General features: G+C 51.1%; 7 protein-coding genes across 7 annotated transcripts in view; 3 read left to right on the top strand and 4 right to left on the bottom strand.

The window, feature by feature from the left end:
- Positions 1-45: 45 nt before the first annotated feature.
- On the bottom strand, positions 46-422 carry LOC102482336 (histone H4). The gene has a single exon (XM_027766038.1). It carries the CDS (start codon positions 391-393, stop codon positions 82-84), a length of 312 nt encoding a protein of 103 aa, XP_027621839.1. The 5' UTR covers positions 394-422; the 3' UTR covers positions 46-81.
- A 4151-nt stretch (positions 423-4573) lies between these two features.
- LOC102480795 (histone H1.3) lies at positions 4574-8802 on the top strand. The gene is made up of 2 exons (XM_006162659.3): positions 4574-5407; positions 8022-8802. The coding sequence occupies exon 1, from the start codon at positions 4640-4642 to the stop codon at positions 5294-5296; it is 657 nt and encodes a 218-aa protein (XP_006162721.1). The 5' UTR covers positions 4574-4639; the 3' UTR covers positions 5297-5407; positions 8022-8802.
- On the bottom strand, positions 5304-5870 carry LOC114004808 (histone H2A.2-like; the record flags this gene model as incomplete). Its single annotated transcript, XM_027766044.1, has 1 exon — positions 5304-5870. A coding segment is annotated over one exon (531 nt), but the record flags the coding sequence as incomplete, so codon positions are not given.
- A 1557-nt stretch (positions 8803-10359) lies between the features above and the next one.
- Positions 10360-14321, bottom strand: LOC102481511 (histone H3.1). The gene has a single exon (XM_006162660.2). The coding sequence runs from the start codon at positions 12143-12145 to the stop codon at positions 11735-11737; it is 411 nt and encodes a 136-aa protein (XP_006162722.1). The 5' UTR covers positions 12146-14321; the 3' UTR covers positions 10360-11734.
- Positions 14322-17640: 3319 nt separating this feature from the next.
- Positions 17641-18720, bottom strand: LOC102481923 (histone H2A type 1). Its single transcript, XM_006162661.3, has one exon. It carries the CDS (start codon positions 18683-18685, stop codon positions 18293-18295), a length of 393 nt encoding a protein of 130 aa, XP_006162723.1. The 5' UTR covers positions 18686-18720; the 3' UTR covers positions 17641-18292.
- Positions 18721-18924: 204 nt separating this feature from the next.
- Positions 18925-23578, top strand: LOC102480370 (histone H2B type 1). The gene has a single exon (XM_027766034.1). The coding sequence runs from the start codon at positions 19012-19014 to the stop codon at positions 19399-19401; it is 390 nt and encodes a 129-aa protein (XP_027621835.1). The 5' UTR covers positions 18925-19011; the 3' UTR covers positions 19402-23578.
- A 2791-nt stretch (positions 23579-26369) lies between these two features.
- The window catches only part of LOC102501082 (histone H2A type 1-D-like), a 501-nt gene continuing 427 nt past the window's right edge, over positions 26370-26443 (top strand). Inside the window, exon 1 of the mRNA XM_027766036.1 lies at positions 26370-26443. This exon is cut by the window's right edge and continues 427 nt beyond it. Coding sequence (XP_027621837.1) covers positions 26385-26443 — 59 coding nt within the window. The 5' untranslated portion in view covers positions 26370-26384.

Raw genomic sequence — 26443 nt, 5'->3', positions numbered from 1 at the left:
CCCACCCCTTTAAACGTCTTTGGGGGCGGCCCTGAAAAGGGCCTTTGGTCGGGTAACGACGGGACGCGAGGACGGGGTCGCTCAGCCGCCGAAGCCGTAGAGGGTGCGGCCCTGGCGCTTGAGCGCGTACACCACGTCCATGGCCGTGACCGTCTTGCGCTTGGCGTGCTCGGTGTAGGTGACGGCGTCCCGGATCACGTTCTCCAGGAACACCTTGAGCACCCCGCGGGTCTCCTCGTAGATGAGGCCGGAGATGCGCTTGACGCCGCCGCGCCGGGCCAGGCGGCGGATGGCCGGCTTGGTGATGCCCTGGATGTTGTCGCGCAGCACCTTGCGGTGGCGCTTGGCGCCGCCCTTGCCCAGGCCCTTCCCGCCCTTGCCGCGACCAGACATGCTTGGTTTCTCGGATAGCAAGTTTCTGTGTCATGAAAGGCCACTGCGCTCTCTTACATAGCAATTACGCGGACCTTTTAGAAAACTGAAAGAGCGGAGGCGGGAAGAGGCCCTTTGTCCCCGCCTCTTCCCCGCCTTCCTTGGCCTCCCTGGCTGATGCCTGCTTAGACAGGCGGGCGGTGAGCAGGAAGTGCGGTTGGCGGGCTTTCCCTGCTCCCGCGTCTGCGTTCTGAGCCCTTAGCTCTCCCAGTCCTGGGCCTTGAGGTGCGCTCCCACAACTGGTAGGAACTCAAGTCCCCTAACCAGGCGCGTTCCTGCAATAAGGAGTTGGTAATGCCACCCCTGTCTACCGAAGCAGAGATGGCAGAATAAACTTGGTTTCTAAGTGGGAACATTGTTGTAAAAGGACAGTTTCCGAGTTCTTGCATTCTCCCATACTCTGTTCAGCCTGGCAGGTGAGGACATGGCGTTGACTGACAGGTGCACTTCGGTGGCTCTCAGCATCCCCGGCAGGGCAGCTCCAGGAAGGGGCCAGCGTGTGTGGCATCCCCACTGCTTCCTGTTCATGAAACTCTGTCCTCTGAGCAGGCGGAATCCCAGGGTATAGGCCCAGCTCTCTTCTAGGAAGTGATCTCCGTGGCCAGAGAAGTCTGGTAAGAGTGCAGAGGAGTACAGAGGCTACTGAACCTCCGCCTGAGTAAAGAGTAGTGCAGTCAGGCCTTCTGTGTGCTACGGAGGTAAGTGAAGTCCAGCGGAGAGAGAAAACCCCACTGTTCCAACTTTGTCAGCAGAGAGTTATTTTTTTTTGGAGAGGTTTTTCACTATGGGGCGTGTGCGCTCGCCAGACAGAGAGAGACATAGACACAGAAAGTGAGAAATCACCCCCCAGGGGGGATGGTCACGCCGCAATCCCTTCTCCATTCTCTCGGGATCTTGGGCACGCACGCACATGCGCCCGGCTTGAGTTTTAAGCCACCGGGTCCAGGACGTGGAATGTGGTCGACTACGTTGGAGTCCAGCGACATAGCCATTATGCTAACTGCTGGTTCCCAGCAGAGGGTTATTTACTGTGTGGTCAGTGTCTACTGGGGACCTGTAAAGGCACCAAACAAGCATCATTCATTCATTCAATAGGGTCTATCATGTGCCACGAATCTTTTGCCAGCACATACCATGAGTCCTGTGCATATGTAGGGTCTGCCACGTGCTACGAATCCTGTGCTAACACATACCACGAATCCTGTGTATATGTAGGGTCTACCACGTGCCACGAATCCTGTGCTAACACATACCACAAATCCTGTGTATATGCAGGGTCTACCACGTGCCACAAATCCTATGCATACCACTAATCCTGTGCATATAGAGGGTTTATCACGTGCCACGAATCTAGTGCATGCCCCAGGTTTACAAAGACAACCACAGGTTCATTTAAAAAACTCAGGAGGGTCTAGCTAGAGAAAGGAGTAGTAAGTACAGATGAGGGATCAGATGTCAGCCCAGTGGATTCCTGCTTGCTGCCTCAGCTCGGGGGACAGAGTGGCAATATTGCAGCTGCACAGCCATTCCCTCGAAGCCTAGGAGATGTAACTTCAGCCAATCTGAACTCTGCTAACTTGATCTGCATTTTCCACAAGATCTCCAAGTGGGTGGTCCACTTACTCAAATAAAAGACTGGTTAACAACGGCGCTGTTGCGTGTTACAGGCATGGTGCCCACTACCCGTGACGTCGGTGCCCAGGTACCCCTGGTGCACCAAGGCGGTCTGCAAGCACACAAGGGTGCTACCCCCTGGCACGTGCAGACTCCAAACTTCTGGGCTCGTTGGGAGCTGTATGGAGCTGTGATGTGGGTGGAAAGTTAGCCTCCCAGGGCCCAAGGAAGAGCCATGTGACTCCATGCAGCACAGCCCCCGCCCTCTAGAAGCTTTTGAGAAAGCGCTTTCTTGCGGAACTTGTCTCAGTTCTTGGCCACCGGGAAAGGCAGAGATGACCTATGAGCAGTTAAGGGCATGGCTCTAAGCCCTTGTGTCTTCTCGTTTACTGCCACCTACGTAGCGGTGGGATGCACCCAGAGCTTCCGGGCATGACGTGCTGCCCTCTGCGACTGAATGCATGTAACTGTCAATGGCTTCAGCAGATAGTCCAGATGTGTCGGACTATGAGAACAGCAAAGGTGAAGATCTGAGCACAGAGTTTAAATTATGTAGATCTAAGCACAGAGGTGATCTAAGATTTGTGCTCAGATCTACTTACACATACACCTACCGGCCCCAGGAAAAGGGCCTGTGTAGTGCTCATAACTACCCCTCTGGACAATGAAGCTACTGATGGTGACACAGAGCCCCTTCCTCCAGGTCCCCAGGGTGCTGCAGAGGGGAGTGTCCACTTCCATCCATCCAGTCTGGAAGCCGACCTCCTTGATACACACTGTGTGTATTATGTGTGTGTGCTTTTTAGCATATTTATTTATTTAATAATATTATTATTTTAAATTTGCTATATATACAGCATGTGCACTCACCAGAGAGAGAGAGACAGTGAAAGAAAAGAGAGACATCAAGCCACCGGGTGTGGGACTTGACCTGGCGCTGTCTATGTGGGAGTCCAGTGCCCCAACCACCAGGCCACCTTGCAGCCCCCGTAGTAATTGCATTATTATGGTATATGACAGGGTCTTCAGCTCCAGAGACTTGCTTCCAGTCTGTGCCAGGCAATAACTAGTTTTGTGAAAATGGCAAGTGATTTGTATGGGATTAGTTTCAGGTGGGAAGATGACGTTTTTAAAGTGAATTATTCCGTCTCTGCTTCATAGGAAGCAGTCCTCAAGTCAACCTTGAGTGTAGCACATAATTACTAGTTGTGAACATGTGAGCATTTATTAGAAGAAATGCAATAACAGTACTTGTGTTCACAGACTAATATACGTGGGTCGCATTCCGGTGTCTGGTGATATGGTGGAGAATATTAATTTTGTGCCTAATTATCCATTGACCCAATTTCTATGGGCTCTGTTGCTTAGCTAAAAGAGAGAGTAGTTAAGGCACTTGCGGTGGCTACGAAATGTCCCTTCACCCCCTGACGTGGACGTCCTCAGCCATTATATGTTGGCTATGACTTGTCCAACTCATCATTCGGTCGAGGGAAGTCTAGGGACATTCAGTAAGTAATTTCAATGGTTTGTTTCTTTCTCTGGGCCCATACTTGCAATGTGGAAATTTGTTTTTTTAAATGTTATTGTGTAATGCACGGAACATGTAGGAAATTCTACCCTGGATACTGGAGGAAAAGTGATAGACAGGGCATAGTGTTAGAGGTGGGACATGAACGCCTGTGCTCTGAGTTTGCAGCTCGGGGCTGGTATGGCCGCCGGAGCTGCCGTCTCGAGGGCAGGAGCCTTGTTTCTGTTGTCAGCTGCGGTGCTTGAACTCTCTCCCCACTGGGGTTCTGCAAACCCATGATCTTTATTTTTAAGGACAGGTTGGTGACTTTGCTTAGACCTGATTATTGCAATGCAAATGGAGCAGCCTTACCTGCCGCTTCCAGAAAGTGTTTTGGTCACTAAAATACAGGGATTGAGCCCTGGTTACACACAGGTAATTAAAATTCTTCTAAAAAGTCTGTCTTTTTAAAAAATAATCGTCCCTCTTGCACAGAGAAGTTCTTACCCCAGTGCCAGCGCCGAGAGCTCGAGAGATCGGTGCAAACAGCTCACTGGCCTGTCTGTGCTACTGCTCCCGCGAAAAACCCGAATTTCCCTATATGGTTAAGCAAGACAGTCGTTCTTTGTATAAAGGGCAGAAGGTAAGAATGTACAGAACAATGCCCTGGAGAAAAGATTTGCGAACAGAGCAGAGAGAGATAGTATTTTTAAGGAAAACCCGAAAGTTGTCTGAATTTGACTGGAGTTTGAAAGAGAGTTGGGGGAATCAGGAAAGCTTCGGGGTGCCGTTTTAGAGACTAGGGATAGAAAATGAGGCAGGAATGAAGCCTGAGTCCTCTCGGATCCGTTTCCCCCAAATCCCTAATTATTTCGTGCCCAGATTTCTTTTATTTTTGTTCTTTTTTAAGAAGCAACAAACACAGCCCCACGGCAGAGCGGAGCCCTTCCCCAGCAGCGCGGCGCTTGGAGCAGGGGACCAATCACCACTCAGCGTCTCTCTATATAAACCCGAGCCGCTGGCGCTGGGGACACGCCGTTCTGACAGGCTGAGCTAACTTTTGGCATTTCTGGCAAAGCAGAAAACATGTCGGAGACTGCTCCCGTGGCTCCCGCCGCCCCCGCCCCTGCGGAGAAGAGTCCACTGCAGAAGCAAGCGAAGACAGGCGGGGCCGGTGGGAGGACGCCGGCCCTGTCGTTGTCGAAGCTGATCACGGAAGCTCTGTCCGCGTCGCAGGAGCGAGCTGGCATGTCGCTGGCCGCGCTCAAGAAGGCGCTGGCGGCCGCGGGCTACGACGTGGAGAAGAACAACAGCCGCATCAAGCTGGGCCTCAAGAGCCTGGTGAGCAAGGGCACCCTGGTGCAGACCAAGGGCACCGGCGCCTCGGGCTCCTTCAAGCTCAACAAGAAGGCGGCCTCCGGGGAGGCCAAGCCCAAGGCCAAGAAGGCGGGCGCGGCCAAGGCCAAGAAGCCCGCCGGGGCCGCCAAGAAGCCCAAGAAGGCGACGGGCGCGGCCACCCCCAAGAAGAGCGCCAAGAAGACCCCGAAGAAGGCCAAGAAGCCGGCAGCAGCAGCTGGGGCAAAGAAGGTGGCCAAGAGTCCAAAGAAGGCGAAGGCTGCCAAGCCCAAGAAGGCCGCCAAGAGCCCCGCCAAGGCCAAAGCCCCCAAGCCCAAGGCCCCCAAGCCCAAGGCTGCCAAGCCCAAGGTGACCAAGGCGAAGAAGGCGGCCCCTAAGAAGAAGTGAAGGAGCAGCCGCCCGTCCTGCTTTCAAACCTCAAAGGCTCTTTTCAGAGCCACCCAGAGATCTCGGTTAAAAGAGCTGAGCTGCCTTTGCGATCCAGGAACCGGCTTCTCGGTGTGTTTTTTAAAATTCCCGCCCCGCTGTGCGATTGGCGCGCTGCTTTTGCGGTTCGCGCACGCTCGCCGGCGCTGGCGGACTCCCTAAGATGGTGGCTGCCGAGACGCGCGGCGCCGAGGGGGGCCTCCCAGCGGGGTGCAGGGGTGGGGTCGTGGTGCACCATTAAGGCCTGGATGTTGGGCAGGGCGCCGCCCTGCGCGATCGTCACCTTGCCCAGCAGCTTGTTGAGCTCCTCGTCGTTGCGGATGGCCAGCTGCAGGGGGGGGGGGGGGAAGCGCGGCTTCTTGCGCGGGATGATGCGCGTCTTCTTGTTGTCGCGCGCCGCGTTGCCCGCCAGCTCCAGGATCTCGGCCGTCAGGTACTCCAGCACGGCCGCCAGGTAGACCGGCGCGCCGGCCCCGACCCGCTCGGCGTAGTTGTCCTTCCGGCAGTTTGCCGGTCCTGCCCAGCAGGGGTAGGGAGGATTTTAATCCGAGGGAACCTCTGAATTTAACTGTCCAGAGAGACGTTATTAGTGGTGACTTGATGTTAAACGCCACTAGGATTTGTGTCTGGAAACCCTTCTCTCCCCAAGATCTCTAGAACCTCCTTGTAGAATCCCCCTATCTTGTAAATGCTTATTTGCTGCTAGTGCCTGGAGGCTAAGAGTCCCTGAGCTTTCAGGTGCAGTGACAGTTGACGACTTTCTGCCAGCTGCCTCATGGCTGATGTCCCCGGAGCCAGGGCTGGCTGTACCAGCCCGGTTGGTGAGGGCGCCGGGAAGACTGGAAGGGGGCAGGTACCATTTCCACTTCCGGGAGACATGCTTTGTTTTTCTGTGTGGATTTTGAATGCCACTTTATTTTACTAGCAAAGCCTGGCAACCTGCGTGCTGCAGGCTTTTAGTGGACCGGGTGGGTCTCAAGTGGCAGTTGGGCATTTCCCTCCTTTGTTGACGTAGGCAGCTCACCACCAAGAGTTTTCTGGAAGCTGTGGCTTTTCTGCCAGTGGCAGTCTTACTTTTGCGGCATCTGCACTGCTGCAGGTGTCTGGGACTCACTCATCGTTGGCCCTCCAGCCTGGCATTTGCTCCTGCACTGGGCCTTCTCATTGCCTTCTGCTAACAAGGGCCTAGAGTCACGGACACGACTCACCATCTCGCCTTTGGCCTGGTGCTTTGTGCAGTATAAGGAGCATTACTGAGCAAGGGTGGGTCTTGGCAGCTGGAACTCGCCCCCAGAAAGAAGCCCTTGCCTCAGCAGGTCCCAGCAGGAGCCGGGCTCCCAGCCTTCCTGACCGAGCTGCCTCACTTGTCTGGTGTGTGCACCCTCTTACTGGTTAATTATTTGTGCTTCGCACTGGTGGAACTTTCCAGAAAAGTGGGGAGCAGTGGTGTATGTCGGCTGTTTAGTGTGTCTTTGGCATTTCTAAACAGGAATGCTTTTATTTTTTTCATTACGTATGTATGCCTATATGCACGTATATATATATATATATATATGTATATGTGTGTGTGTGTGTGTGTGTGTGTGTGTGTATGTATTGCTATAGGGCGTGAGCTCGCTGGAGAGACAGAGCAACGGAAAACCAGAAATCACCCCCAAGGGGTGATGGCCCAGCTGCAGTCCCTTCACTATTTTCTTGGGATTTGGGGCATGCACGCACATGTGCCTTGCGTGAGTTTCAAGCCATGGGTTCTTGAATCGGTGTCAGTCCGAGACAACCATCACCACATCTGCTGGTCCTAGGACTACAGTTTCTTAAAGCCACAGCTGCGTCTGATTTCCTTCTAGAGAAAGCAAAGCAGCCTCCTTCCTTTCCTTATGAAGAGTTGCTTGGCTCAGATCAGAATAGATGGGAGAATATGAACTACTCAAGACCTTCTTGAAAGTAGAGATTGAGTCACTGAGCAGGAGAAAGATGAGGGAGAGGCCTGAGAGGCCTTTACTGCCCAGCAGGGGACAGCTGGTTTTGAAGGAGTGATGAGGAGCAGGGATCATGTGGGCCTGTGGGATTCAGCGGGCACAGGGGAGCCCAGGTGTCTTCCCTGTAAGCTTCCGGACAATTTCTATAACGCTTCTCTACAAAGCATTTACATAATAGTCAGTGATTGCTTTTAAGTTAAAAATCTTGACTTAGGAAGATGAAATGACCAGAAGTGATTATTGTTAGTAAAGGCTGGACCTGGGTCTCGAACACACAGAGAGCTACTGCACTCTGAAGACCTTCCCATGCAGCAGAAGCCATTGGGCATGAAGGAGTCAATCAGAGATTTTTTATTTAGTTATTTTCTTAAGAGAGAGATTTTGGCTATAGGGCGCATGTACCTGTGGGAGAGACGAGACCGAGAGTGAGAAATTACACCCTGGGGAGGATGGATACTCTGCAATTCCGTCTCCTCCACTCCCTCTCGGGATCCTGGGCATACATGCACACATACCAGGTGTCTTCAATCGCCTGGGTCTGGGACTTGAACCCTAGTGGGCCATATTGGAATCCAGCATCTTAACCAATATACCACCTGCTGGCCTCTAACCAGAGACTTGTTAGAAACCTGATTTGGGTAGGATTGTACGCATATTCCTTTACCTTCACCTTTATTTGTTCATTTTGTTCACCTTCACTTTTCAAGGGGATGAGAAGATGTTTCTTCCTTCCACTGTCTCTGAGATTTGTGCAGCAGCGAAGTCTATCACAGCGAGCCTCCTGGGATGAGGACGGCTGTGGTCTCAGCATGGAAGGTGTGGATGACATGTCCACATTCTCTTACGAGACAGTCATTTCAGAACAAGTCTTGCATCTCCCTGTGCTAAGCGCTTGCCTGGCTCCTTTGAAGTACAGGAGGCGCAGTGAGTTCGTGGATCCACTGAGCGGAGGAGGCGAGGGACTTCATGGATCCAGTGAGTGGAGGAGGCGCAGTGAGTTGGATCCAGTGAGCGGCGGTCCTCCTGTCCCTGTCACTCATCACTGAATCAGGCTGATTTTACTGTTCAGAGACACTGACATTCTTCCAATTCTATCCTCACACCGCAGGGCTGGAATGATTCAAGCGCTTTCCCACCAGCTTCCTAACTACTTTCTCCAGCCTAGAGTCATTACGTTTTGTAAAAACAAGACGAGACAAAACAATTCTGCAAAAGGAAAACAGAACACACCTTATTAAAAAGGCCAGCGGTGCTTCGTTTGCAAGGCTCAGGTGCACTCTGGATCCCGTTTTCCTAATACTTTGTGCTCACGCTAACAGGCACTAAAAGCTACGAGAAGCACCCTGTTCTGTTTTTTTTTTTTTTTTTCGTTTTGCTCACCTGCAGTTCCTGTGAGAGTGTGTACAGTGAGTGCTTTCAATTCCATGTCAGGGTTCATCTCTGTGAGCAAATTTCCCTATTAAACTCCGATATTGTGCTTTTATGGCATTTAATAGTTGGATACTATTACTATTATTATTATTATTACGGAGTGGTTTTTGTGTTAGGGCAAGCGCACTCTCGGGAGAGAGGGAGGCCCAGAGCGACAGAGACAAGTGAGGAAAAGCGAGAAATCAACCACGACAGGGGTGTGGGGGGAGATGGCCACGCCAGAATCCCTCCTTTTCCATTTTCGTCCTGGGATCCTGGGCAGACCGAACCGCTGTGGGCCACGCGGGAGTCCAGTACTGTAGACACTTTGCCACCTTCTGGTCCCTGTGGAGTACTATTATAATCAAAAGCCACATTCTGGGAACCAGCAGTTAGCGTAATGGCTATGTCGCTGGACTCCCACGTAGTCGACCGCGGTTCGTGTCCCGGACCCGGTGGCTTAAAACTCACGCCGGGCGCGTGTGCATGCGTGCCCAGGATCCTGAGAGGAGAATGGAGGAGAAGGGATTGCGGCATGACCATCCCCCCTGGGGGGTGATTTCTCGCTTTCTGTCTCTGTGTCTCTCTCTGTCTGTCTGGCGAGCGCATGTGCCCTACAGTGAAAATCTCTCCAAAAAAAAAAAGGAAAAAAAATAGCCACATTCCAATGCGTTCTTTTCTCTGGTCGACTAATTTGGTCTCGTCACGCACTAATCCAGGCGTGTGTGTTCATGTGATTCGTTTTCGATGGAGTCGATTACTGGCAGGCACCGACCAGCTCCAGTGACTTCGTCTGCTTTTCCGTGTGGTTAAGCCTGGGGTAATTCATTCCCAGCTTCTTTTAGGTGCCTTCTCTCTGGGGCCTACTTCGGGCCTACTCTAGGTCTCCCTAACCCTCTGAAGTATTTCATACCGAGGGTTGGGGCGCCTGCAGAACAGAGCAGGTACTTACACCCGTGTGGTAAGAGGGCCCTGATGTCCCACTGCAGTCCTTACTGTGGCACGTGGGAAGCGGGAGTGTGGACCAATGATGCCGTGGCGTTTCGGAGTCGTGCTGATGCTTAGTGATTGTTTTCATAAAACAAAGCTCCTGCCCTTTCAGAGATTATACACTTGTTTTTACTAATTAGAGGAGTCCTACAGGGGAACACGTGAAGCTGAGAGGAACATGCTCCCCATGCATTGCTGCTACACAGAACATGCGGCCGGGGTCAGTGTGTGGTCTGGGAGAAAAAGGCCAACGGAGAAGCACGTCTGGCGTCATCCGGGGCTCTCTAGGGGCATGCCTGACACAAGTTGTGTGTGAGGCTACACCACACAGGGGTCTCCTTGCACGGTGGCCAGGGGCCGAGCAGGGTGTGCAGTTCCCATGTTCGTGCAGTTACAGGTCTGTGCAATGCTCGGAAGGATGGCAGGGCAGTGGGACTTCCCGATCGGCTCAACACTGTAGGCCTTAGAGCCCGCCCATTCTCTGAACACCACAGAAGCACGCAGATGGAGTGAGGCAGACGGGTCAAGTGGTTAGGGACAACAGGTTAGACAGGGAGCAGTGACGGGCCGGAGGCAGAACAGACGAGAAAACCAGTTAACACACTTGGACTCAACGAAAAGCACGCTCTCTGCTTTTGTCCTGGCCCAAATGAGCATTAGGCTTTATTAAGGCAAAGTGGTAGAAACCAGGGACCCAGCGCAAGTTCCTGGGCTGGAATTTTAAATGACCAGGCCTGATGGAAACCGCAGGTCAATAAGCTTGAAAACCAAGAAATTACCCACTACACATAGATCACCCATGGGGCTAGGGACATGTCCCCTACCTTAAGCAGGCCTAATGGAACCAATAGCCACCATAATTACACATACCAAGGGCACCCACACCACCAGCTCAGGTGAACAGTAACCATTAACCTCACAGAGCCCACTCCTTCCCCCAAGGCCTGGCAAAACCTCGGGCTCCTGCTCCTTCAGGGGCTGCTAGTTCAAGAGCTGCCCTTTCAGGCTGTGAAGAGCTTTTTCTTCCTTCTCTCACTGCAGAACCGCTTGCTTACTGAGGACCTTGTCTCATTCCTAGTGGGCTGTGGACAACGACCCTGAGCCCCCAGCAGCCTCGTCCCTCTGTACCCCAGTGCCACCATACATGTCAGTCTTCCTTTGACAGTTCTCCAGGTGGTCAGGTCCTGGCATAGCTGATGGGGACTGCAGTGATGTGGAGTGTTCAAAATAGCAGAGCCCGGCGGGGAGAAGCTGGGCTTTCACCTCTCCGACACTTGGCTTACTCTCCATACCTGTTCAGTACCAATACTCGGGGAGGTCAGCCAGCCAGCCAGTGGCTCCTTAGCAGGAGCCTGGTCCTTTGGGGTTCCCCAGCAGGGGCATGGGGTTGAATCCTTGATTGTTCAGACAGGCCCTGGGGACCCCATAAGTCCCTAGGGAAGCCCCTGAAACCGGTGCCTACTGACCAGAGGTTCAGACAGCGTCCAGGCAGGGAGCCCACTGGAAGAGCGCCAGGAGTCAGAAAAGGAAGACGCAGCGGCTGGGAAAGTAGCAAAACCCTAAGGGGAAGGCCGCTGCGCCCGGCAGCCAGGGGAACAGAAGGGCAGGTCCAGCGCGTACACTGTGGAGAGGCGGAAGAACTGCAAGGTCGGGTGACAAAGGAAGCTATACCGCACATGGCTGACTCCACGGCTCCGATCTCGACCCTGGCGGCTTGAAAAGCACTTGGCAACCTCCGTATGAATGGCCAAAGGTAGAAAACAGAGGGTTGCAATGCGGCCAGTGAGGAGCGTTTCTCTAGCAACTGAACACACCCTGTAGCAAATCTCAGGAAACTATCCAAGATAAAATAGTCTGCTGAAATTTTCAGAAAGGGCCACAACCCCTAAGTATTTTGTTTTAAGTTTTAACAATTAAGGTCCAAGGGCATCGAGGCCAGGTGTCACAACTCTCCTCAGACAACGTGGGTGGCTCTGAAAAGAGCCTTTGTTTTTTGTCCCTTTGTCTCAAGTACAGCAGTTTACGCCCTTTCCCCACGGATACGGCGCGCCAGCTGGATGTCCTTGGGCATGATGGTGACGCGCTTGGCGTGGATGGCGCACAGGTTGGTGTCCTCGAACAGCCCCACCAGGTAGGCCTCGCACGCCTCCTGCAGCGCCATGACGGCCGAGCTCTGGAAGCGCAGGTCGGTCTTGAAGTCCTGCGCGATCTCGCGCACCAGGCGCTGGAACGGCAGCTTGCGGATCAGCAGCTCGGTGGACTTCTGGTAGCGGCGGATCTCGCGCAGCGCCACGGTTGCGGGCCGGTAGCGGTGCGGCTTCTTCACGCCGCCCGTGGCCGGGGCGCTCTTGCGGGCCGCCTTGGTGGCCAGCTGCTTGCGCGGGGCCTTGCCGCCGGTGGACTTGCGCGCCGTCTGCTTAGTGCGGGCCATGGCTGACGCAGGGGTTGAGTGAGGAAGCGGGCCCCTCGCTCTCTATTTATACCGGATCGGACCGCGCTGATTGGACTACGGAAAACGCCTGTGCGTCGTGGGCGCTGACATCCGGAAGTGCCCGGAGCGGGTTTTGGTAGGTTTATGCTTTTAATGGAAGTTTCTGATTGGAAAATTTCAACGAGGACAGCCAGTCCTTTAAAAATTGATCTTGTAAATTTTTGAGAAGACGCTACACACTGCACACGAGCCCCAGGCTCAGTAACGGCAGACCTCGCCGCCCGTGCGTTTTCGTCCTGTGTGGCTTACGGAGCAGAACGCTCTCCAGACAACGTGCTTTAGAATTCCGCTCTTCATAACCGCCATTTTCTTAGCAGATGGGTTTGGATTCCCAGCGTATCCACCTATTTAGAAATACAAGTTCTAGGCACCTCTGTAGGAGCCCTAGTTCTTTATACTTAGGGTAAATTGCTTAGTCATTGAATCGCTGTCTTTTGCATGCGTTGGTTAAATGTACACTGCGCTTCATCCCTGGGGCGCGCAGCAAAATTCTGGAATCTTGGAGCCCTCGGCTCCCAGTCGCCTTTGACTCAAGCGGGCGATTTAGCGTGTTTGCCTTGCTTTGCTGAATTTAAAACGTCAGTCTCGGTATGAGGGTAAAACCCGCTAGGAAAACAGTACACCTTGAAAACGTTCCTTGTAAAGATGGCGACACGGTGTCAAGAGGGGTGGCGCGCGGCGCCGGGGCTCCTCCCCGAGAGACCAGGCTGTCCTGCACTGCGGATGACACGCCCGACCACGGCCGCCGGGACAGGACTCACCCGCAGAACAAGTCCTTTCCTTCATGTCGAAAAACGACAGTTCCTATTGCTTAATAAAATTAAAAGGAAAAAAACTTAATGTTGAAAAGTTCGGATTGTTAGTGAATGAGATTATAGCATCGGGTGGAATTGTGAACCGGCCTATGAATTCTCTGCAACGGGCTTGAAGTCTAGCCAATAACAAGAGAGGTTTCAAAATTATGTGTTACATTCTGTGAATTTATTGGCTGCTTTGGTCCAATCAGAGTTTAGATTCTAAATGTCGGTTTGCTTCTTGTGGCTCTCAATACTGCCTTGTTTTTTTAGCTCTGGGGGAGCTGGTGTGTTGGTGGTCGCATTAGTGTGTGTTTATCTTTTTTTTTTTTTTTTTTTTTTTACTGGTTATAACCCTGGAACTTGCAAAGTATTCCACAGCTATTTAAGAGGATTCCAAACAAGCATTCCCAAGAAAATGGGAAACAAGAAACTCTTTGCCCGGGGTGAGGGGTTGTGTGCTAGGGGCGTTATGGGTCTTCTGTGCAGGGGCTGAACAGGTGTTCCTTGCCCTTGGCATCTCGTCCAGGGCCATGGGAATTGTGAGCGGTCTCTTCCAGCACATCACGGAGAGGTCTCGTACCATTCCATTGCAGCGTGTTCTCCATTTTCTATTCCCGGCGTCATGTGTACCACACTCATGTTCTTGGCCTTCTCCAAAGATCAAAAGAATAATTCCATCGTTGGTGCCGGGGCTGTTAGACCATGATGAAAGCACCTGTCCCTGGTTTCTAGGACACACGTCGGGCGCTCACCTTCTAATGCAGTGCCCTTTCCTCTGTCTGCCCTGTCCACTTGGACAGCTGCACTTCCTGACAGTGACACAATGTCACTCCCACCGACAGGGACACGATGTCACTCCCACCGTTTTCCCTGGACTAGCTCTGGGGATGTCCCATTTCTTGGACCTGAACGTTTGGTCTCCCTACTGTTTTGGAGTGTTTCCAAAGTACGTCTCTGACTGCTGGGAGTGAGTTTCCAAGCCCATTTCATTTCTTGCTTAGCTTGGGACTCTGGTTATTATAACCTCGCGTACGCGCTTCTGGCTCAGATTCCCTGCTTCTTTTTGGCTTTTTTTTCTTTCATTCTTTCTTCCTTACTTTCTCGTTCCCCTGGCTTTCATTCATTGCATCATTCCATTCATCGTACAAGGAAAATGAACAGGCGCCTTCCCTGTTCCACGTGGGTGTAATAGGTCACGCCACTCGGAGTCGGTATCACACCAGGGATCATTGCGGGGTCTTTACTGCAGAATCAATAAGACAGAAGAGTCTCAAGAAACAAAGGAAATTGGGGCCGGCAGGTGGTGTAGTGGGTAAGGCACTGGGTTCCCACATGGCTGACTGTGGTTCTAGTCCTAGAATTGGCAGCTTGGAAATCGCGCTGGGTGTGTGTGTGCACATTCCAGATCCTGAGAGGAGAACAGTGGAGAAGGGACTGCAGCATCCCAACCTCCAGAGGTGATTTCTCACTTTCCCTCTCACTGTCTCTTTATCTCTGTCTGACAAGCACAAAATCCTTTTGTAGAAATGTTATTTTCCTTCTGACATTGTCCACAAGGGCACTTTTTCTCCTGTTAGTCTTTCTGTTTTGTGGAGGTTGGGTATGTGGCATATGAGCTAGCTGGAGTGCGACAGAGATGAAGTGAGGAAGACCCCCGCAGTGATGGCCTCACCCCAATCTGTTCTCCGGTCTTTTTCCCAGATTCTGGACACAGATGCACGCATGCCTCTGTGTTTTTGAAGCTGCCTGGTTCTGGATTTGAACAGCTCCATCTGCCATGTGGGTTCCAGCCACCTTAAGCAGCACACCGCTGCTGGCCCTGTCTTGCTCTCGTGAGGAGAAGGTGCCGGTCAGGTTGCCCTTCTTACACCTGCCACTATTTTTGTTCTGCTGCTTTTTAGGTTTTTGCCATTAGGCGCTCACTGGAGAGGCAATGACCTGAGACTTAGTTCAGGGGGCGGCCATGCTGGGTCCCTTCCCGCCACTGTCCTCTCAGGATTTCAGAGGTGCACACACGTGCACTTGGCGTGATTTTCAAGCCACCAGGTCTGGGACTTGAACAACCCGGTAGGCCATGAGCGATTCCAGTCCTTAGCCACCATGCTACCTGTTTGACCCCACACTTGTTTTTTTAATGGCTGTTTTCAGTTCTAAGGAATTCCAATGCTGACATGGTGTGCTTCGGGCTGGAATATCCACATCCAAGACAAGGAAGTCTGTGCTTTGGAATTTAAAAAAACGTCTTTTCCTTTGCAAGCATTCCCACTTAGAAAGCCTTCCTGTGAGGGAGCTATGATTACTTAGGAAGGATGCAGAAGGGGTAAAGCTGGGACTCCTCATAGAAACTCATCTTGCGCGACCAGTAGATGGCGTAGTGGTTATGTCGTGGACTTTCTCCTAGTGGGCCTTGGTTGTAGTGCTGGACCCGGCAATCTGGAACTCAAAAATCTGAAACCCAAAAACTCACGCTGGGCGCTTGTGCATGCCTGGCCAAGATCTCGTGAGGGGAATGGAGCAGGGACTGCGGTGTGGCCATATGCCCTGGGGGGTGATTTCTCGCTTTTTTCTCTCGCTCACCCTGGCCATTGCATGTGTCCTAGAGAAAAACTCTCTCTCTAAAAGAAGAAGAAATTAATCTTGCTCATGCACTCTCCTCTTTTTTCAAACACAAATTCAGTGTGAGGAAAATTGTGAGACTTGGAAGTCTGGACCAAGGGAGGAGCTACAGTGCCCAGTATCATACAAAGGTGAAAGCCCGGAGGAGATCACAGAAGGGTGTGCCTGCTCCCTCTTACCCTTCGGTGCTGATTAGAGGGACCAACCTGCGTGAAATCACGTTAGCCTGTAGAGTAAAAAAAATTTTTTTAAAGAGTTATTTACTTTATTAAATTTATTTTTATTATTATTAAGTCATGAGAGAGAGAGTAAAAGAAAGTGAGAAAGCAAGCTACCGGGTCCAGGACTTGAGCCTCCGTTAACCATGTGGGAGTCCAGCACCTTAACCACCGCGCCACCTGCTGGCCCTTAGCCTATAGATTTTTTTCTGTTAGGGACACAACTAATTTCTGTTCAGTGAATAGTTAAAAGTTAAAATCTGAAGATTGAAGGCCTTTTGGACATGAATTGTTTTAATCTCCTTCAGCCATCATACCCTAACATTTTCTTGCTAATATTCTAGAAAACACTTCAATTTCTTGAATGCTGTGGAGCTTATGAAGCATTTGCCCCTGTTGCTTCATTTATTCGATATGTATTCGTTTCATATTTCTGGGATGACTTGAAGTAGCAGGAAAATGAGAGCTGTCACATGCTGTTGCTGGAAAGTAGAGTGACAAGAGGAGCCGGAACTTTTGCAGCCAGGGCTTGTCCCCCAAGGACACCTCCAGGCCTCATGGGACCCCGTGATAGGAAGGTGGGTCGTTCCCCAGGCATGGGCTCCCTAAAGACATGAGCAGGGCTCTGGTCCCTCAGGACAGTTGTGAGACTTGTCAGGAAATGCCGGAGTCTCACAGTCAGTGTGGAGAGGTGGATCACATCTATTTCATGTCACATAAAGCGTGGTCCAAAGGCCAGCGCAAGGTGCTTTGTCCATTAAGGAGACGTGTTTCCCTTGGTCTGCAAAGGCCCCGTCTTGGCAGGTGCCCCAGGACCTCAGTGATGTTTGCACACGACAGGGAAAGCCGTCTCTGGGCAGCGGACAGGGTGACAATGTCCATGTGCCATCGGACGTTAGCTATTTGGGTTTAGGTTTGTCTTTTGTTCTAATTTTAATATTTCTCTTGTAAACTACATATATTCTTGATAGTTTGCTATAGTGCCTGGGATCTCCCTTACTGATGAGTTATGGATCAGAAACATATTTATTGCACAGAAGAGATTTAATTTTTTATTTTGGTTTTTACACTTTGCTAATTGTCATAAGGTAATGACATGAAAGACTAATTTGTCCTTGGAAAAAGAAAGATATGCTCGTCTTTTTAGGCGACTGAGGCTCATCAGGTGCATTTGAGACCCATTAGGAGCTTGCTGTAAATTGAAGACTGAAACCGCTCCTCCAGCACTCTCCATGTTAGGGTGAGGCGGCAAGTCCTGGCACCACCTGGAACCGTCCTTCTGATAATCAATCTCTCCAGACTGTCCCACCCACCTTCCTACTCCTCCTTGCCACCACACTAGCCTGGTTTGAAGTTTGATGTGGGGAGCTCCGGAGTCATCTCCTGTAAGACTGTGCCCCACTGCACACCGGGAAAGCGTGACCCACATGGAATTCTGTTAGAGCCCCTGTGCACTTCTCATTTCCATGTTTACAAACTCGTGGAAAAAGGAAAACGAGAAGAAAAATTCTCACCAGGGAAGGTTGAAAGAAGTGAATGCATTACAACAGCTTTTACTAACAAGTGAGGGCCCTCCGTGGCCAGGGCTTGCGTGGCCCGTGGTAGTGGTGGACCTGTGCTGTCTGCTCCGTGCAAGCCCCCTGGAGCAGAGGAGAAGGGATGGAGGATAGCACCCCAGCACCCTGCAGGGTAACCCAGCCAGCTCACAGGAGAAAGGACTGGATTCTCTTCAAAGATGGAGCATTTAACCAGTCTTCATTTCAAGTTTCGTGCACACAAATTAGGCCACAGGATCTCCATTTAATTTACCGTTATCAGAGTATTTACTTACATTTCCCAGTAAGAACCAAGGTAATACATTTCCCAGTGAGAATCTAAACAATTCCCTGTGGTAAGAACAGGGCCATGCCTTACATCTTAAATATCCCACCTTGAGATTGGCTGGCACCCCTCCTTTGTTCCTCATCTCCTGTAGTATTTTGTGGTTCTGTGACACACAGTCGGAGAAGGCAGCTCACATACCATGACTTGCCGTCCACACCCGGAGTGTAGCCTTCAACCTAAAGTTGAGTCTTGACATGCTTTTGGGACTTGTCCATTGCACTAGCTTTCTGTGTCATCTTGTGGTCATCACTTCATTCACTGCTTGAGTATTTGGTCACTGTTAGAATATTGCATCTTTTGTTCTAGTAAGAGACCAGGAGGCATCTTTCACGTTTCTTTTTTTGAGTTTAAATTGTTACTTGGGTCAACAAATTACAAACAGACCTATCAATGCCCAGCACTGAGACTAAGTCTTAAATAAAACGCTTAACCCCAAATTGGGGAAATGCTGAATCACATAAAGTGGCATGCGCCCTCATAAGTATTCCAGCACTTCATGATAAAGTGGGTGGCTCTGAAAAGAGCCTTTGGTTTCCGATCGGGGGTCAATGCTGGAATAAATTCTAAGGCTTTCACTTCCCCTTGGCCTTGTGGTGGCTCTCGGTCTTCTTGGGCAGCAGCACGGCCTGGATGTTGGGCAGGACGCCGCCCTGCGCGATCGTCACCTTGCCCAGCAGCTTGTTGAGCTCCTCGTCGTTGCGGATGGCCAGCTGCAGGTGGCGCGGGATGATGCGCGTCTTCTTGTTGTCGCGCGCCGCTTTCCCCGCCAGCTCCAGGATCTCGGCCGTCAGGTACTCCAGCACGGCCGCCAGGTAGACCGGCGCGCCGGCCCCGACCCGCTCGGCGTAGTTGCCCTTGCGCAGCAGGCGGTGCACGCGGCCCACCGGGAACTGCAGCCCGGCCCTGGAAGCGCGGGTCTTGGCCTTGGCGCGCGCCTTGCCGCCCTGCTTGCCGCGTCCAGACATACTAAGTAAGCAGAGAAAGCGAACTAAAAGCCGCAAGGAGGGATAAAGAGGACTGTCTTCTCGTGCGCGGTCAGAGACCAGTTATAGCGAAGGGTGGAAGTGTAAATCGCGAGTTCGGATTGGTTAAAATTATCTATTGAGTCGCTAACCAATAAGAACGCTGTGATGCAACGATATTTGCATATCTCCGTCACTAAGACGTCTTCAAATCAGATGTGGATATTCCTAAATCCGTTATTTGCATAGAAGGCCTATAAAAGAAGGAAGTTGGCCGAGAAGCCATTTTTTATGCTGTTTTTCTCCCCGTGTATGAGTTTCATGCAGTCATGCCTGAGCCAGCGAAGTCGGCTCCGGCCCCGAGGAAGGGCTCCAAGAAGGCGGTGACCAAGGCGCAGAAGAAGGACGGCAAGAAGCGCAAGCGCAGCCGCAAGGAGAGCTACTCGGTGTACGTGTACAAGGTGCTGAAGCAGGTGCACCCCGACACGGGCATCTCGTCCAAGGCCATGGGCATCATGAACTCGTTCGTCAACGACATCTTCGAGCGCATCGCGGGCGAGGCGTCGCGCCTGGCGCACTACAACAAGCGCTCGACCATCACGTCGCGGGAGATCCAGACGGCCGTGCGCCTGCTGCTGCCCGGGGAGCTGGCCAAGCACGCCGTGTCCGAGGGCACCAAGGCAAAGGCTCTTTTCAGAGCCATGTACCTTGGTACTTAGGGGTTTGTAATACGTGTTGATACCTTTAAGTTTCAGGCTTCCAGTGTTTTCTCACTAAAAATCTCCTTTACACCTGTCAGTATTGAGAGCTGCTGGTAGTTGAAATAACTTCTAGCGTTCTGGGTTCGAGTAGCTCCCTGCTAACCTTTGCTCAGGCATCGTTTTCCCACGTGTTTTAACTACACCTATTTGGTTCCACTGCCACGTTCTCTGAGGCCCCCGTGTTCCACAGTGCTTTGGCGAGTTGGTATTGAGTACTGTGTGTGGGGGGAGGTCCCAGTGGTTGAGTTTTTGTGAGGACCTGGTGTGTCATTCCTTCAAACGAATCATCCCTGGGCTTTCCATTTTTTCATGGGTCTCCTTTACCAGTGAACCAGTGAAGTGCCTGGCCATAGTGAGGCAATATGCACGCTTTCCGACTCATTCTGTATCGGAGTCTGGATGTTCGTCATTTCTCTGCGGTGCCCATCTCCAAGGTGGATGTGCGCCTCCCACTGGCAGTAACAAGTTGTGCCATTTGTTTTTCACATAGAGATGGGACACGTCTAAGCTGCAGTGTCACCGCTCCATCTCACCCCAATGCTGCGCCCTTCGGTGGGCTGTAATGCAGCACAGATGCAGTGGGCCTCTCACTCTTCTCTGCTTCCTGGGCGCTGCCAGAGACAGCTCGCCCAAGCAGTACGCTTCCTGGATCAGCAAGGGAGTGTGTAAGAGGGAAGCCAGGGTCATTTGTCACACTGTCATTGACAGCCCGTCCTTCGCCTTTCTTCATTAGAACCCATCCTTAGCTGGTCCCTTTGCCTGGGGACTGTGTGTAGGCGGCTGTGTTTGTCCAGATGGGGCCTCGGGGAGACGTCTCAGGTGCTCCTGACTGAGTTAGTAATGGGAGCCATCAACACTGCGGCGCATGTGCATGCTCCTCTGGGCAGAGAAGGCCCCGACCCCTGTGATCACAGTCACAGGCGGACCATGGCATCCTGTGAGCAGGAGAGCCTGGGGGTGGGGACTTAGGATGAGTTATCTGCCTCAGTCCTCCTCTAGACCACCTGTCCCCCACTGGGAGGAGGCTGGGCCTCTGCACACAGCCTTCCCTTTGCCCATCCACCCAGTGTCAGCTGGGTTCCTGAGAGACAATGAAAACGCCCCGTCAGGGAGGCGGAATGGAGGAGGCAGGGAAGGGACACTTCAGTCCTGTCCCTGTCCCCAACAAGGGCTTTCAGCCTGGCTTTTGAAATGGATTCAGCTTGTAGGTTATTAGACTCATCCTTGTCACACTCAGGAGTTCTGAACCTGAGCCCTGCCAGTCCGCTGTCCAGGCTCCTGGGGCCCTGGCCCTGGGGTGGCCCTGACCCTGGGGTGGCCCTGTACTGGTGACGACCTCAAGTCTGCAATGGTGTCTTGTAGTCGTCTAGTGCTTGTGGCAGCTTTTTCCTGGCTGGAATGTGTGAGACTTGGCCCAACCTGCCCTCAGTGGGGGCCCTTGTTCCCTCAGTCCTGAGTCCCTGCTGGGGGACTTCCCTCAGTGCAGGCCCTTGTTCCCTCTGTCCTGAGTCCCCGCTGGGGAACTTCCCTCAGTGCAGGCCCTTGTTCCCTCAGTCCTGAGTCCCTGCTGGGGGACTTCCCTCAGTGCAGGCCCTTGTTCCCTCTGTCCTGAGTCCCCGCTGGGGAACTTCCCTCAGTGCAGGCCCTTGTTCCCTCAGTCCTGAGTCCCTGCTGGGGGACTTCCCTCAGTGCAGGCCCTTGTTCCCTCTGTCCTGAGTCCCCGCTGGGGAACTTCCCTCAGTGCAGGCCCTTGTTCCCTCAGTCCTGAGTCCCTGCTGGGGGACTTCCCTCAGTGCAGGCCCTTGTTCCCTCTGTCCTGAGTCCCCGCTGGGGAACTTCCCTCAGTGCAGGCCCTTGTTCCCTCAGTCCTGAGTCCCTGCTGGGGGACTTCCCTCAGTGCAGGCCCTTGTTCCCTCTGTCCTGAGTCCCCGCTGGGGAACTTCCCTCAGTGCAGGCCCTTGTTCCCTCAGTCCTGAGTCCCTGCTGGGGGACTTCCCTCAGTGCAGGCCCTTGTTCCCTCTGTCCTGAGTCCCCGCTGGGGAACTTCCCTCAGTGCAGGCCCTTGTTCCCTCAGTCCTGAGTCCCTGCTGGGGGACTTCCCTCAGTGCAGGCCCTTGTTCCCTCTGTCCTGAGTCCCCGCTGGGGAACTTCCCTCAGTGCAGGCCCTTGTTCCCTCAGTCCTGAGTCCCTGCTGGGGGACTTCCCTCAGTGCAGGCCCTTGTTCCCTCTGTCCTGAGTCCCCGCTGGGGAACTTCCCTCAGTGCAGGCCCTTGTTCCCTCAGTCCTGAGTCCCTGCTGGGGGACTTCCCTCAGTGCAGGCCCTTGTTCCCTCTGTCCTGAGTCCCCGCTGGGGAACTTCCCTCAGTGCAGGCCCTTGTTCCCTCAGTCCTGAGTCCCTGCTGGGGGACTTCCCTCAGTGCAGGCCCTTGTTCCCTCTGTCCTGAGTCCCCGCTGGGGAACTTCCCTCAGTGCAGGCCCTTGTTCCCTCAGTCCTGAGTCCCTGCTGGGGAACTTCCCTCAGTGCTGACCCTTGTTCCCTCGGGGACGCTTTTTCATGGACAGTTCTTCCTAGTAGGGAGAGCATTTACCCCCGGAGCCAACAGTACAGGTGTTTGAGGGCCTTCGACAGGCCTCTGGGGCACACCGCTTCTTCCTCTAGCCCACTCAAGACTTGCTTTTTGGCCGATTTCAAGGTAGATATGAAGTCCTGCAGGACACAGCAGTGTCGGCCAGTGCGGAGGGACAAAGGCTCGCTGTGAATGCCTTCCTTAAAGTGCTGGGCATCAGAGCAGACAAGGGCATGCTGACAAGCCGGGGCTGGCAACCAGCAGCTGAGTCCCACTCTGAAAACTCACATCCTCCTCTCCCCTAACCCTTGCCCTTCCAGGCCAAACCATCACAGCCCTCCCCACAGGACCCACAAAAGAACAATTAGAGTCAAAAGCTATGGCCTGCTAGTTTCTTTTGAACTCTGGAATCTGAAGTCTCATGGAGAAGCCAGCTGGGCCCAATTTAAACTATGAAATAAGCCCAAAACACAGAACCCAGACTGCACGGAGAATCACACCAGAGAAAATGACGTCCATCGGAACCAATGTGGCAGCCATCAACAAGCCTGAAATAATACAGAATCTTTGCGACTACTACCCAATACTATGTTGTAAAAAGCCTTACACAGCTTAGGTTCTTGCCATGGTGGGATGGGCTCATTCATGAGCTCCCCTTTACGTGTTTTGGCGGTGACAACAGCTGCTCAGCACGGGGAATGGCTCCTGCGGTGACAAGTCACCTAGACCAAAGGCTTCTCTGGTCCCATCACATCCAGGAAGAAGGTAATGGTCTCTATGGCTTAGAGCTTTGTGATAGAGACCTTCGTACCCGCTCCAAAGTTAGGAAGTGACCGGGCCCCTCACGTGTAACCCTCCACGAGGGCAATGCATGCCCAAGCGGAGCGCCTCCTGGGAAGCAGCCCAAAGGAAGCCTCTCTGACCAGATGGAAACCCTCCCCTCAGGGCTTGTTCAGTCACCCATTTGGGACTGTGCTCTGCATAGGCGCTCTGTCCCTTCCTTTCCTTAACTAACTGCACTCGCTTTCCCTGTTCTGTGTCCGTATCTCCAATTCTTCTTCCATGGGAGACAGAATCAGATATGCTGCTGCTTCCGCACTGGCTACTAGGCCCATGCACCCCAACTTCCTGCATACCTGAGAAGTGATGGTGGGAAGCTCACGGGTGTTTTCAGTTACAGCCGGACATCTCTGCAAGGCCCTCGGAAGATCATGCTTGGTATTTGAATTCTGCCACCAAAATAAGCTTTGGTCTTTACGCGCTTTGTTCTTTTTTTTTATTGAGGCAGAATATTACTGAAATTAGCTCTGCTGACATTTCTGGGAAAACAGACTCAGTAATTTCAAATAAATGCTGATGTCTGAGGGTTTCATATTTATAGTATCATTTGTGAACATTATGAGCTACATGTTTCTTTCAATCATACATATATGTATGATTTTCTGTAGGGTGAATATGCTCACTGGAGAGAGAGAGAGGGAGACTGAGAAATCATTCCCTCCAGGAGGGAGGACCATGCGGCAGTCCCCTCTCCTGCATTCTCCTTCTGAATTTTGGGCACTCATGCATATATACCCTTTGTGATTTTTAAGCCAGCAGTTCTGGGACTCGAACCACGGTATATTGTGTGGGAGTTTAGTGTATTAACCACTATGCCACCTACTGGCTCTAAAATCTTACTTTTTAATATGACGAGTACAAAGTTTCTGCAGAAATTTGTGTTATAATTAGAAGAAATAATGATGCTAGAAAGCATAGAGGTTTGTTCCATTAATTTAGACTTCTTTGTAAAAAGCACACATCCCAGACATTTGCAAAAATGAAATGTGAACTGCTGCTGTTAAAACCTGAATGTTTCCTGGGGTCTGCAGGGCATATGGCGGTTAGTGTGCAGGGCTCCCACAGAGCCAACCACTGTTCGAATCTCAGAGCTCGTGCCTTGCTTTCTCTCTTCCTGTCTCTCTCTTTCTGTCTGTCCCTGGTGACTGTATATGCCTTGTAGCTAATTATAAATAGAATAGTAATACATAAAATAAAATAAACAATTATTTTAAAAAATCCGAATGTTTTCAAAATCATGCCAGCATGCAATGTTTAGGACAAACTTACATGCATGTATGTGCGCACTTCAAAAAATTCACTTAGAATGTGTATTTTAAAAAAATATGCATGACTTTTAAAATGTTTTTCACCAAAATAACCCATACATAGATTACATTTTCTATGAGTTAAAAGAAAATCCCTTTCATTTAATTTTAATAGCATGTACACTTTAAATGTAAATGCGTTTAGCTATAGTTTTTTCAAATTATTCATGTGAAGTACATCAACCAATAATTTTATACTTATGTGTTTATATTAGTTTCCTGTTGGTGGTTTGAAGTCTTACAGTTGTGACTTAGAACAAAACCAGTTTATGTTTATAAAATCGTGAAGATCAAAAGTATCAAAGGGACCTAAGAATGAAGACCTGTTTCTTAAATCTTCAGCTCTGTGAGACCGTTCCATTTCCTTGGCTCAGGATCTGCCCCTTGCATTTCCAGGCCAGCAGGCCTGGGCCAAACCTCTCTTATCCTTCCATCTTTCTCATCCCTCATTCCTTTTCCGTATTCCACTTTTAATGGCCCCTGTGAGAAAATCTAGCACATAATCTATTCTAGGGCCAGCCACCTAGCTGTCTCAGTGCCTCTACAGTTCTCAGTGACCCCCTGCAAGTGACCGTAGCTGCAGGGATACACAGCTTCAAGGGGTACTACGTGGACATCCTTTTACTTTTTATTTCACTGGGGCACAATAATTTTATAATGTGATAAGAAGCTACATAATTTCCATTCTGCACAGGGCAAACACATAGACAGTGTTTGCAAGTATTTCCAGGAACTTCATAAGCTCCCCTAAAAATAAGGTAGACATTGGCTTAGGTATTGCCATACATCTGGGGCCACAGAACATCAGCGTTGCCTACATCGATTCATATAAAGCTATCTGGTGTTGTGAGTCTTTATTTTCCTAGATATGTCTTGTTTTCATCCTATGTGTTGTGTGTTTTGTTTTGGAATGTTTATATAGCATTTGGGTATGTTGTGTGTGTTGTTTATGCATTTCTTTTGTAGGAGTGGGAAGTTTGTTATTCTTGAATGAAATTATACCAGGATGTAGAATGCTAATACCATTTCATTGACCAGGTTAAAATTCTGAAAATATTTTGTGTGTCTTCTCTTATTTATGTCACATCAGAGGCTATTCATGGCAGTTTATAGTCTTAAGTAAGGGCTGCACTCACAGGAAGAAATATTTTGCATTCCAATATCTCCGTATGTGCTACCACACAGGGCTGCAATGTTCTGATACCTGGAATTAGTGACAGGTACGTTACGTATTTCTTTTTTCATTTAAAGAGGACTCCTTTTGCCAAACAGGAATAAATTACTATGAAGCTACCCCTGAGAAAAGATACCTAATTTTAAGGCCAGGCACTATAAACACTTGGTTTCTTTCCTGGACTGCCAGAAATGAGGTCCCCTGAGCTGCTATGCTAATGCTTGCAGCATTCTCCACACAGATGCACTCCAGAAATTCCCAGTTATGATGGAGATGGTGGCATCTTCCATTTTCACATAGGAGATGTCTGGATTCTCTCTTTGGAGGAGTCATGTTGCTTTAAGCCGATAAGAACGCATGGTTACAGCCCCTAGTTAGCTATTTTCTGCACCAGGCTATATCACCAGCAGAAGGGCGCCAGGACTGAGTCCTCTCCATTTTCCTCTAACGTTGAATAAGGGGCATTATCACAACACAGCTCATGTACACTTGACTGTCAGCACTTTGTCTAAACTTGTGGCCAAAGAGGGCTTGGAAACTCATCCAGTAAACTACCTGTTAGGACAGCATTCGGTCTTCCACCAGTCAAAACTAGTTTTCCTCTGCAACCGCCACAGAGCAGTAAGGCTAAAATGAATGGAGGAAACAACGCAAGCCTGCAACCATTGTCCGGCAGATACTGGTCATTACGCCTCTTACACTGAGTACACCCCTTCTTCGGGGCCAGCGCCGACTTGGAGGGCTCAGGCATGATGGACAACTCGAAATCTAGAAGAATGATGCGTACCCTTCCTAAAACGCAGTTCTCATTTGCAGTGCTTCTATGCTAACGCAGTGCTTGACAATGATTGGACTGTTTGCGCGCACAATGTACTATTCAAATCACGTCATTCTAGTACGTGTTTGTATTGGTTGAGAGATCGTGGCTATTTATCCAATCAAATGGCGTAATTTACAATCCGACTTGTGGGTATAATAGCTTCTGATTTGCCAATTTCGCTCACAAGTATTGTCCTTCTTTCCACCGGTGGACGTCTTTGTATACCTCTTAGGATGTCTGGTCGCGGCAAGCAGGGAGGCAAAGCGCGCGCCAAGGCCAAGACCCGCTGTTC

This window comes from Tupaia chinensis, unplaced genomic scaffold (assembly GCF_000334495.1).
Source record: "Tupaia chinensis unplaced genomic scaffold, TupChi_1.0 Scaffold140356_1, whole genome shotgun sequence".
Taxonomy (NCBI): Eukaryota; Metazoa; Chordata; class Mammalia; order Scandentia; family Tupaiidae; genus Tupaia; species Tupaia belangeri.
This window is presented reverse-complemented; position numbering and strand designations above follow the sequence as displayed.